Consider the following 13,860-nt stretch of genomic DNA (forward strand, 5'->3'; position numbering starts at 1 on the left):
AAGACAGACTCCTTGACCTGTTAGCATTATTTGCTGCGTAAATGCAGTAACACACGTACGTCGTCGTGCACGAAGGAGTGAAATGCTTTTTCCTGGAACACTTATTTAAATTGTCTAAGCAGAAATACAAACTACTGAATCAATTAAAAGACCCAAGAGGAAGGAAGTAGCACTCAGATTTGAAGACGAAGCAAGCGAGGACAGCGTCAGAAAAAAACACAACAGCCAAGTGAATAACAGTAAAGAAACAAACATGGATAATAGCAGACTAACTTTGGCAATTATAAATCTTGCCTTTTGTTTCTGCTTTTTTACGGTATTGGTCCAACCCACCATCGGTGAGTAAATAACTCTCTCTCTCTCTCTCTCTCTCTCTCTCTGTGCGGAGTGTCTGTATTTCTGTATGTTTGTCCCGTGAAGTAGCTCTCAGTTTATTCCCATACATAAAACGGCCATGATATCTAAACATATGCATTCAAGTCTATTAATTTTAAGGCAACTGTACAATTTAATAGTAAATAAATATTAAACCCGTTAATCCATTATTCTACTCATCTGTTACTGCTCTTACCCACCCGCTTATCTAAATACACACTCCTTCAAGGACGCATATATCCTTCTCTTCGTGCGTGTTGTAAAAATGTTTTCACGGCAGGATTTTTCCTGCATGTTGCTGAACTTTGAACTTTGCCTAACCCTTTTAACTGAAGCTGACAGCTACACGAAAATGTTGGCGGAGAATTTCTTTCTCGTTTTCTCTTTCGTTATTCCTTTCTTTTGTGACATATAAAATACTATGCATACATTTTTATGCATATTGCACCACACCCCACAGAGACACTTGTCAGCGAAATATGGGCTTCAAGCAAAGTTTTGATACGGAGGGACAACAAAAAGGCTTGTTTTAAACAGTTAATCTTTCCCTGTCAGAAATGAAAACGTTCGTTTGCGTTGGAAATTTAAGGGACGATGGGCTGCTTGCTTGGAATTATATTCATATCCCTGATCAATTTTGTGTTTGATGTACAGTACGTCTGCTAAATTTGAAAACGAAGAAGGATGTATTTTTTAAGTGTGATTAACAGCGGTACTGTAAGATGACCCCTCCCCCAAGACAAACAAAGAAACGGAAAAAAGAGAACAAATATGAAGTTTCAAATGTCCTTCATTTGATCCCTGTAACATAGTTCCTCTGTGGCAACTTTACTATGGGTCGACAATAAAACTACATATGGCAACTTTACTATGGAACTATGCAGTTTTACAGTATATCCACAGTAAAGTTACCATATGTAGTATTAAAGTCGACCCCTAGTAAGGTTGCCACAGAGGAACTATATTACAGGAATCAAATGAAGGACAAATAAATACATTTGAAACCGGTAAATGGAACAATCTGGAAATATCAGATACAAATGTATTATTTAAAGAAATTCTAGCATTGATAATGAATTTTATTGTCTTCCAGAGTGCGACCTTTAAACAGGAAATTAATCTGATCTTGAAAGAGGTAAAATATTTTCAAATGAAAATGATAATGCAACCTAATAATTTAAACATGTTTAAAAACTAATTAGCTTGGATATACTTATTACAAATATATTAAAAGACTGCGTTATTCAATATTCATGCTCTTCCCTCCATCAACTTATTTTTCTTTATCTATACCAGTTTTTGTTCCTTTCTAGACCAAAAATAAAATGATATTTCAATTAAATGTACATCTGATATGAAGGCTTGCAATGCCACATTAGATTCGAGTCCAGTACAGGTTTTTCAACATAGCATGGACAATTACAATACAAAAACATATTATACAAGTTAAACAAATGACAAGTACAATACAAATTAATATTATACATGTCACAATGACAAGTACAATACAAATTCATATTATACAGGTCACTATGACCTTTATATTATGCATACTATTTTTCAGTATGGCTGCATTTATTTTATTTCTATGAATTAACACGAAAACAAAATAAGATTTCCAAAACTTTGATTAAGTACACGAGAAATATTTTTTCTTCATAAAGAAACGTTTCTTGAATAAATAATTTTTTTACTGTTGCGACACAAAGTTGCAATAAACGCATTGCAGGAATACACTAAATCCCATAAGTGTGATTGTGGAAAGATACAACTTTCCATGAATATTAGGAGTTACATTAAATTCACAGCTGGATGCTACGGAATAAAGTGTATTTGCAAGAGTTAGTAAGTGTTTTGTTAATTATTTTGAAATCGTTAGATCCACAATTTTCTTTACTGTCTGCCATCTCCACATTTTCGATGCAGGCAAGTATTTCATCCAGTCAGTCATTCATATCATAGTCCACTTCCTCTGTCGTTATGATAGTTGTCGCTGACATCCTCACATGAATACTTCCAGATACAAGTATGTCAGATATCTATTGTTGTTTATTGATACACACAACACTATACTGATTTATTGTCTGTATATTTTTGGGATCTGTCATCTTCGCTAGCCAAGGTTCCGATATGTTAACTCCATCTACACCTTGGCATATCGATCAGATATTTCTGTGCTTCAGGGTCTGTGAATTTCATTGGATGCGGCGGCAAGCCACCGCATCCAATCAAAATTAAGCTGTTCACATTTGAACACTGTTAGTACATGATGGAGACAAGGGGAGCACACGACTTGAATGGACTGATAAATAAGCAATTTTCCACTTCCGGTACGTGTTTGTACAAATACCTTTCACTTAAATACACCTGTAATGGCTTCACTCTTGTACGTAGTCATACTTTCGAGGTTAAACTTACAAAGTATCCGTTTAGGTCAATTGTCTCCACCATTTTCGGTCGACGTACGATGACCACTGTTACACGTTAGTTGGCCTTACATACTAAGGGAGGCAACTCATGAATTCCAATAGATGTCGCTAGGACAAAGCACTAAAATATCTATTCTATCTGCCAAGGTGTAGATATGGTAATCATGTCGAAATATATGCTGCTGAAGATGGGGATCTGTTAGTTGCACATTATCACACGCGTTGATGGTGTCCTCTCGTAACCTCTTAATGGATGGGTTAATCTTTCTACCCGATAGATCAACTGCGATTGTTTGCATTAATTCTCTGAGTGCGTATCCCTCAGCGTGGAACATTTTTGTACCAAACCATGGATGCTGTTGTCCTTTGACCTAGACTGAGTGTCTGGAGGTTGGTCAAGAAGTCGGGACGACACATTGTCAGAGGTCTTCTTTTGGGGTGTAAAACACAAGTACGTTTAGTGGATATCTTTCTGGATTATCTGACGTTGCATAGATCTGGCGATTAAAGGACTCACTACACTAATTATATGGAGCAATGGGAACCAGTCTAGAATTTAGTTAACATGGGTTTGGAGGGCTGTGATACTGAAAAGTAAAATTTTAGTAAAAGTGTTTCTTTAGTGAGCGTATCCTATTTGTAACTTAAAATAACAGACAATGTTTGACTGATGGAATTTCAGTACTTTCACAGACTTTGCATTAGAACACTAATTAATCACATTATCATCTGGTTCTTTAGGTGCGTAGTGAAAACACATGTTTCTTGCCATATAGTTAAACCAATGAAGCAGGACATATGTTTTCTCCGTACAGAATCATGCTTGGGGTTACACGGTAAGATAAGGCTTGATTGTGAGCATTAAAAATTTGAAGTTGTTCAGTTTTTAGTATCATGGTGTTTCATAAATTTACTATGAGAATAAATTTACTGCAGATCCTTTCATCCATGGGGTCTTTTCTTGCTGTTGTGTCTCTCTCGTGGTACAAAACCTTCTGGGATTGTTCTTCCCTGTGATTCCCCTGTGCCATACTAAGTGAAACCTAATAATTACATATACGCGATATTGGTTTTCATTGGTTTTGTGGGTTTAACGCCATTTTTCAGCACATGACATGCTGTATTTGACGGCTAGCATATTTGGTGGAGAAAGAACCCGGGACAACCCTTGAAGAACCATCGATCCGCGGGAAGCTGTTAGCAAGCTTTCTCACATACCCATGCTGACCGAGCCGAGACTGGAACCCACGTAGATAGAGGTGAGATGTCACTGATCTCTAAAGGCGAGCACCTTTGAGCACTCGGTCACCCGGGGCCACTGTAAGTAATATATGCCAGGTAATAATAATAATATTAATAATAATAATAACAATAATAAAAAATTATATATGCCAGATGATAATAATAATAATAATAATAATAATAATAAAAACAACAATATATCTCTATATTTTAATTGGCAAGCAGTTTAGTTTAATCTACTGAAAATCAACGTAGCTATTCCTGAGTAGTTGTATTTTTTGGCTTGTATAATTATTTATCCATTACAGCAGTAATTTCCCCGGCCGAGTCATACCAAAGACTTACAAAAATGGTACAAACAGCTGCCTCGCTGGGTGCTCAACATTAAGAGGTTAGTGTTGTGATTGGTCGGCCTGGTGTCAGGATAATGTGACTGGGTGGGACATCATGATACATGTCTGCGGCATGATGCCCCAGTGCTAGACATCACTATAAACTGTCACACTGCAGACATCGTAGCAATATGACTGAAATTTTTTAAAGCTACGTTAAAAATCCAAATCACACACACACACACACACACATAAAGCAGTAATTCAGGCAAATGCAAATGTAATTTAGCTGGCCTATACAACTGTACGAAAAGGTTAAAGTTTATGACTGATACCAAGATTTATATAACTCTTGTCTGCGTGTTAAAGATCTTGAAAAAATACAAGAATGGGAAGTTTTGTTTTATAAATAGAAATATTTCAACGAAATATTCCACTATATATTCTTTTTAAAACAACTCACAAGTGTGGCGTAAACGGTATCAGTCAAAATAGTAATAATGTAAAGAGTGAAACGCCTAGCATATCAATGGACATATATACTACAATAAAGATTAATACCCTGCCAATTCTCATTCCACTGATAATTAATCGGCCCTGTTTACTTGTCTCCACAAACCGTCCCTTTTTAATGTGTTACTATTCGCAAACAGAACTTCTCTACTACTTCTAAGTTTGCTTTTGTTATAGTTCTTACTGTTTTCAGTCGCCAGTCGTTCTTCATGCCATCTTTTCATAACTTTAAAATTATTTGCTGTTTTTTTTTTCGTATTTTTTTCTGCCACTTGTCCCTCCATACAATTATGTATTTCTTTATCCGATAGCATTTTGACCACAGCGTCTACATTGTAGCAGTGACATTTTACAAGGGAAGTGACTCTTAAAAAATAATATTTTGTAAGACTATAATATTAACCGCCCTTCCGTCCATGAGAGATGTTCACCATCCTATAGGACACACGGTACTAATTATACGGAAGAACTGTGAACCAGTCTAGAAATTGGTGAAGAAATAATAAAGTATATACGGGTTTGGTGGTCCATAATTAATTGATAATGAAAATTAAAATTTTAGTAAAAATATCTTTTGAGAGCTTATCCTATATGCAATTAAAAAATATAGACAAATTTCTACTGATGCAATTTTAGTGTTTTTACAGGCTTGACTCAGGAGTACTCAATAATGAAAGTAGCACCTGGTTGATTTGGTGCAGAATCAATAACATGTGTTTCATGCACATGTAGATTAAAAAAATGCCGCGGCTCATATGGTGTTCCCCACACATAAGCTTGCACCAAGGTTAGATGTGCATGGAGAATTATAGGTCTCATCATCAGCACCCATAAATTTTAAGTTATTGAATTTTGAATATGATAGTGTTTCCATATGTTTACCATTGGATTTGAATTAGTACCGTGAGTCCTAAATGGATTTTGTGGTATCAAATAGTCAATGCACGCGAGTTAAATTCAGAAACAGTACAATATGTAATTATTCCAGCCAGTCACATGGCATAAATTAAATGTTGTGATTTGTTACAATATTTTCTTCTCTGTATGTCATCTGCTCATGGTGACAGACGAACATCCCTTCCTTTCACAGACTGTAACATAGAAAGATTTGTTATCTTCAGTTCATAGCCTTCAATAATGGTCTTAAAACTGAATGCAGTGTAAAATCAATCGGATAAATAAATCATGATGCAAAAAATACAAGAAACAACAAACAAAGAAAATGGAGATCTGACTATGTTATGTCATAAAATTATATCAGAGCATGTCAAATAAGTAGATATCGATTTTAATCAGACAGTTGAATTACAAAATCATCACGATCAGGCATTTGAAATTTCATTCCTTTTTTTTTGGGGGGGGGGGTTCTTGCAAAGTCGAATACATAATTCACTGGATTCCTTGACTTGTGACAGTTAGTGGACGATTTTTCATTATTTGAATCTCACAATAGTTTTTTTTTTTAAATATAAAAAAATATATTCTTCTTCTTCTTCTTCTTGTTATTATTATTATTATTATTATTATTATTATAGTGCAAGCGAACGGATGCCGTGGTAAACCAAGGATGCTAGATTATGGAGAACTTATCCTGCACGAGTCCAAGAAGTATTACACATACAAGTGCGACCCAGGTTACTCGTACATGTACCTTGACATTACCCTCAGGAGGGACAGAGTATCCTGTAAGGACGGAGAATGGGTGCATTCCGGGGATTGCCGACCAGGTAGATAGTGAACGAGTCAGCTACTTTTACTGACTTTTTGACCGACCGATCTTTGCTGACATAGTTTAAACATTTGATTACAGACAAATGAACAAGGTGTTAAGCCGCTTATTATTTAAAACATCGATGTGTGTGTGTGTGTGTGTGTGTGTGTGTGTGTGTGTGTGAGAGAGAGAGAGAGAGAGAACTAGTTATTATGAGTGAAGGCCTATAGGGAGTTCATTCTTAACCCGTTCGACGGCTGTCTCACTAAGAATCGTACACCACTGACGCTAGAAAGTGTATGCAATTATTACTTGTCAAATAACTCGTAAACTTAAATTTTAGCTTAGGTATCACTAGACTTTTTTGGGGGTGAATCTTCATTTGACAATGACCTATTGCAGAATAATGAGCATGATTTTACATTAAAGATTAAATAAAAACTAACTAAATGATTTTCATAGAAAACAAGCTTGTCAGACTTTGACTGAGATATTTAAGTTAATTCCTTATACAATTGGTGGTTTTTATACTGAACCTACATTACCACCAACCCCTCAATTTACATTCATTTTTGACAGCAAAGAGCTATTGTGAATATTTTCAATGACAAGGCGGCTAAAAGATTCGGTTTGTGTCTTATGCATGATTAAAGTTCGCTAGTACTATAACAAATTAGCGTACTTTTCATCACCCCTCAGCCATCTTGATATTTAGATATTTACCTCTGTAGCAGACATACATAAATACGTTAGCCAAGTCGGCTGTTCATTTGCAGCCCAAGTTACGCATTTGATCTCCATTGCTAGTCTAACTGGGCAGGCAGTCACCAAACAAGTCAATTCATTTTCAAGCCTAACTTAAAGTAAATCAAAGCCACATTACAGATTTAGCTTCTGTGTGAATTTACAAATGCTACGCTTATAATAATTAGGTTCATGCCTTCTACCTTAAAAATTAGGGGGTGTCTAATTACGAAACTATCTAGTAAGACCTAGCTATTACTGTAGAAAAAGAAATAATGTTTGATTTTTTCGATTATGTTGCCAAACACACCAGTAACAAATCTCATTCACTAAATTTATCTCTCTTCCTGCTACTAATACTACTACCACTACTACTACTGCTGCTACTGCTACTGCTAGGTAGATTTGAACCAATAGAGTATTTATATTTTAGATGCGGATGAATCGAAAATGTGTCCACCTGTGCCAGAGTTGAGCAATGGCAGAACCTTCATAGAAGGACGAAAGCCAAGGGAGAGGGTACGGTTTATGTGCAATACTGGGTATGTCCTGGAGGGTTCAAATGAAAGAATTTGTTACGACGATTTTCGTTGGACCGGGAGCGACCCCGAATGCGTTGGTGAGTTACATATTACAAACATAAATACAGTAATATTGATGGCTTATTATCACGAACAGCTCCTTTGTTCACCTTTGTCTAGTTTATTTTTCTTTTTCAAAGTCAATTTCAGCCCTATCTTCCTTGTACACTGAGCCCTAAGGTTCGCAACAAGATGTCCGTGAGTGTGTGCGCTTTTCTGATTTACGTGTTTTGCACACACACACACACACACACACACACACACTTTATTTGACAAATGATATTTATCAAATAAATGTGTCGCTATAATTAAAATTTAACTACATATGACGTTTTCCCTCGCTAAAAGAGTTCATGGAAGGTGAAGAAAAAAAATCACGTTGTTCTCGTATGGGCGCCATTACTATCATATTTAGTGCACTTCAGCATATCAGTTTAAAAAAAAAAAAATTAAAAAAATTTTACTAATGGTTAGACAGATGAAAGAATAGAAGGATTCAAATCATTCCCGGTATTTTGGCTTAGCAAGGGATGGTTTGTTTAAATTCACACTTTACATACCATGGATTTTGTAGGAGCAGGTGCTGTGTTTTGCTTTAAAATGAGCTAGGAGGTGACAAAACGTGATCAACAATTTGGCTGAACTGGGCCGACTCCTTCTGTGCTTACTTATGTATATAATTAGGAAAAAGAGTCGATGGGTCCACGTACTCATTAGAGCTTTACCCGTGGATATAACATAAAATAGACGTAATGTAATAATTGCAGCGATATGTATTATTTTCTTACCCCGATAGAGGGGAGTGAACTTTAGAGTGCTGACATTTTATTTATTTATTTATTTATTTATTTATTTATTTATTTATTTGTTTATTTATTTTTACAGGCACAGAGAGGACTGTTAAAGGCCTAGCAAAGTCACTGAAAAAGAACTTTATCGATCCAAATGCTGCAGCTACCGCTACGGGAGAGGACGAATCAATAGGTGAATTTGCTTGGTGCTTTAATTACAATACCAGCTATTAATATACGCTTACATTCATACATACATGTATGCATACCTACCTCCTTACCAACCTACCTACCTACCTATATACATACATACATACATACATACATACACCGAGGATTAGGAAGAAAATTCCCAAGCAGTCGTCTTCAGGACGATGTAATAGCAAGAGTTATTTGTCCCTGTCCTCACTGTACCCAACACGCTACACTTTATGATTCTTGCCTATGCTTTCACTGATACCACGGGTACATGTAGCAACCTTGACACTAAAATGGGTATAAACCATGACAATTTATGTTGTAATACATGACTGCAGAGATAACCACATGACAAGAAACATGGTTTGTATCTCGAGAAATTGCATATATATATATATATATATATATATATATATATATATATATATATATATATATATATATATATATATATATATATATATATATTTGTGTGTGTTTGTGTGCGTGTGTGTGAATGAGTGTTTCAAAAAACCTCTCTTATATATTACTTACTTTCATACCTATGTATATACATTCATACATACATACACACAGACATACATGCATATAAAAGTGTTATGCATATATTAAATCTTGCATTGAAAGTTGATGACAAGCTAGGAATATGAATATTTCTAAATATGATTAAGATTATTGAATTTTACACCTGTTCTGTTATTAAATATGTGGACATTTTTGTGAATCCTCAGAGTTAAAAAGTTTGTTGTAATTTTATTATTGACCTTTAAGTCTAAAACTAAGTCTTGTGCCCGGAACGATTTATGTATTCAAGACCAGAAGATTGTGCGAGATTATAGTATCAATTTAAAGGTTGACACAACCGTTAATTTAAGGATTCTGCAAGCCATTATGAATACGGCAATGTCTTCATTGATTTTAAAAAGTAGATCATCCAATATATTTTTCACAAAATTACCCATAATGACTTGCAGAAAATGGAGTCGAAATGTGTAGAATTAGTTTTGTTGCATGTCATCAATGAATTATGTCTTACTACAAAAAGGCAGGGAGATATATTGCTTTGGTGATGTCTGTCCGTCAATTCGTCCGTCCGTCCATCGGTCACACGTTTAAGCAAGAGACCTCAAAACTATTAAACTAAACCAGTCCAAATGGGACATGTAGGTACCATGAGAAAATATTAAGACCTGATTATGCGTTGTTGAATGTGACCACATTTTTATTTTTTTCTACACATTGATGAACTATTGTGACTTAAAAATTTGTTACAAAAGCCTTGTAAGTACAACTAAGCAAACATTATTTGAGACAGTCTCGATTTTAAGGGGCCCCGAGTGGCCGAGTGGTCTAAAGCGCTCTACGTTACGGATCACTGCCATCTCACCTCTGTCTGCGGCGGTTCGAGTCTAAGATTCAGCCAATGTGGGTATGTGAGAAAGCTTGCCAGTAGCTTCTCGAGGGTCGGTGGTTCTTTCCGGGGTTTTCCCGGGTTCTTCCTCCACCATTAATACTGGCCGCCATGTATAGCCTATCGTGTGCTGAAAAATGGCGTTAAACCCCACAACAACTCGATTTTAACGTCAAGAGATGACGTCATTTGTCTTCACAGATACGTTGCAATATATCCTTATACACAAGTATACATCAACATCTTTTGTACAAAATATCAACTTTGAACCCGACTAAAATATCGTTTGTAATTATTGTTACTTTTTTTCTAATTTTGTAAAAGCATGCCCCAACCCCCAATGCAAAATAAAACAATAGCCTTATTTACATTAAAGGGCCAGATTACAAGGCAATGTGTAGGATTCCACCTTGAAAAATCTAATAGAACTTGAAGCTGCTGAAGTGAGGGAGAGTTTTTAAAAACATTATATATGTCACATGACCTCTTGGATCTGAGTCGAATGTTTAATATTTCAAGTAGTAGATAATTTGATGTTGTTTTCTCGACATGCCAAATGATAAACTTAACGTAAAGAAAACTAAAATTTAACAATTATGCGATACTTTTTGTAATAGAATCATATAACCAGGAATGATCTACCACTGTTATGTAATCGAAATTTGCAGTTTTCTTTGAAGATATTTATTCTAACAAAAACATCGTTGTCACGTGCTCCATGCTTGATAAATCTGACTTTCTTCAGATAGCTGCGACAGATCTTGTTTCAGGTCTTTGTTCTCAGAACAAAATATGTTGAGAATTATGTAGTTTTTTTTTTTTATAAAAAATTTGTGACTTTCATATACTTTTTTCCAATATTCTGTACAAAACATTCGGTTAGGTCTATTGTTGATATCACTTGACTGTTGGATATCTAATATCATGGACATGTAGGTTGCGAGTCTTTTATAGCAATGTAACAAGCAATGTAAATGGCGAATATGTCAGTCTCATCAACGCTGTAGTTTCGTTCTGTCTGTCAGCGGATTAAAGTCATAATGACTATACACTGGCAAATTGTGAGAAAATAACTTATATTTTTTATCGATTTCATGCAAGTAAGACTCGATGTAGCATCGTTTCAGTTTGCTATGCCCGCCAGTAAGCGACTACCGTATGCGATCACCGAAACGTTTGACAGGCAATAGGTTCTGACCCCACACCCCAACATTAATGTCAACATATCTTAAATGGGGTGGAAATGGTCAAAGGAAACTCGGACTAGGTCGATCAGTACAAAACGTCCAGTTTGGGGAAACATATCAATTGCTGCTCGTTTTAGTGCGTAAATGTTTTGCAAGTAACTTATCTTGATTACTCTGAAAGAATGTTTAAGTAATGGAAATCAGGGAATGTTGCCCAGTTTGTATGCAATATATATCACTGGTGTTCTACATTGGAAAACACAATAGTATACACAGAAATGTGAGAAAATTGTTTAGATATTACTTCGTAAAAGTTTACAGTATTTACTTAGTCAAAACTTATTTAAACACGACAAAGCACGGTGCAACAAGTCTGAGAACTAGCCCTGAGCAGTTCTGAGATCTGAAAGGACAACACAGACAAATAACAATTGGAAAGAAATTGTCGAGAAAACGTTTCGGAAGTTCGACTATTAAGGTCAGATATAAGGAGCACTGTGCAATTTATGCCCTTTTTCCACAGTAAAAAGCTATAACGCATTGTTACCTAAGTCAATATTAGAACAAATATCAGAAGCTGGGAATTGTTTCACATAAGCAGCAGGAGCGGGTGAGCAGAGAAAATGGCGGCCAGAGAGGGTGGGTGAGAAAACAAATCAGCAAAAAAAGATTAAATACATGGAGCCGTTGGAATGACCAACGAAGAGTAACATAAACTATATGTGACACATCATGTGCCATAAAATATTGAATATATTGATTTGATATGGGTAATATAGCAAAGGGGTGAAGACGAAATGAAAATGACGAAAGGTATAGAAGGCCTTGTTTTAGTAACTAATCGTTATAAGAAAGGCTTGTTTATAGTTAATTATTATAGTATTTTAAGCAGCAAAAAGCAAGAATAGACCAAAGAGGCTGAGGTTTTTGTCTGTGCCAGTTTAGGTATCAATTCATTGCCAGTTATTTTTGTTTGTGTCATTTTATATCCATTCATGAAGTTCCTTCATTTGGTACCATTCATTGGGTTTTCTCACTTTTCCAAGTTTCGACCTCATGGGGTACCCTTCAATGAGGTCTATTTTTGCTTTTGGATTTTCCATATGTATTTCTGGCTATATCTGTCATGTATTTCTGGCTATATTTATCTTTGGCTATTTTTGGGCTCTTTACCTCTACGGTCTATTTTTACCATAAAGGGGTGGGTAAAAGGTTTTTCCCCTTTATAGTCACATGGACATACCCCCCCCCCCTCCATTGAATTCCTAGATACGAAACAAAATGCTAGAAATTTAGAAGGTTGTCCATAAATTCTGCGCAGGCTAAGGTTCTTCTGTCAAAAGGTTACGCACTTATTTCTGACAATTGTTTTGCATACCCACCCCCAGGCGAATCCGAGGTGGTGCAATACCGCAACACCACCAGTTTCGACTGGTGATGGATATGCGAAAATTGACAGCTATCAGTACGTTTTCCGGTTGACTTTCAAACGCTTCGCCTACGGCCCCCACTAAATAACTTCAGTTTTAAACCCGCCAGCAATATGCCGAGTCCTGCCATATGTCAGCGATTATTTACTGGTGGCGTCATGGACAATGGCATCTATCTGTCGCAGATCGATGCAATTACTGACGATTACCACAGTGGGTGATCAATATGATCTGCGATAACAAAGGAACATGATTATACACAATGCCCAACGCAGGCCTGAAAGCATCAGAGTGATAAATTCACGATTACTGGTTTATGAAATGATCTACAGAGATGGACTCGGCGATGTTGTTCAAGTTTTAAAAAAAAAGAAGGAATAGGCCCAAAAGCTATTCAGATTGTAAAACAATTATGTATGAAAGCATTCGAAGTTGTTCGTGATAAGGTTATTGAAACTGTTGGTAAAACCGGTAAAATTAAAGAATCGAGGGATTCAATTCTAACAATCAAGGTAGATATTACTGGACGTATTAGGAAAATTGGGGATATAATTTATGGCGATCTCAACATGAGCAGAAATACAATTATCAAGGCGAGAGAACCAAAATTAGACGATGACGTGGCAACAAATAAATACGTCATTAACAACAACACCACGATCAGAACTGAGATCAGTTAATGCGTTGCTAAAGCCAGTGATGCAATAGCTGGCGATCTCAACATGAGTCGAAATATTATTGCTAATTTGGGAGAACCAGAATCAGTCGATGACACCCCAACGAAGAAGTACATGGAAAACAACAACATCCCGACGACGACTTTGTTACTGGCAATCAATGATAGACTGATCACGTTCAGATCTGAATGTACTAATCATGTAACCGCGTTTACAAATTTTCGTAGAAACATGAATAG

General features: G+C 36.0%; 1 protein-coding gene across 1 annotated transcript in view; it reads left to right on the plus strand.

The window, feature by feature from the left end:
- Positions 1-78: 78 nt before the first annotated feature.
- Positions 79-13,860, plus strand: part of LOC149778509 (complement factor B-like) — a 74,791-nt gene continuing 61,009 nt past the window's right edge. Inside the window, exons 1-4 of the mRNA XM_089939392.1 lie at positions 79-338; positions 6,427-6,618; positions 7,780-7,965; positions 8,813-8,911. Of these exons, the coding sequence (XP_089795518.1) occupies positions 254-338; positions 6,427-6,618; positions 7,780-7,965; positions 8,813-8,911 (562 nt within the window). The 5' untranslated portion in view covers positions 79-253. The remainder of the gene's footprint in view (positions 339-6,426; positions 6,619-7,779; positions 7,966-8,812; positions 8,912-13,860) is intronic.

Source organism: Sinohyriopsis cumingii, chromosome 17 (genome assembly GCF_028554795.1).
Source record: "Sinohyriopsis cumingii isolate HCF-2022 chromosome 17, ASM2855479v2, whole genome shotgun sequence".
NCBI classification, from domain to species: domain Eukaryota; kingdom Metazoa; phylum Mollusca; class Bivalvia; order Unionida; family Unionidae; genus Sinohyriopsis; species Sinohyriopsis cumingii.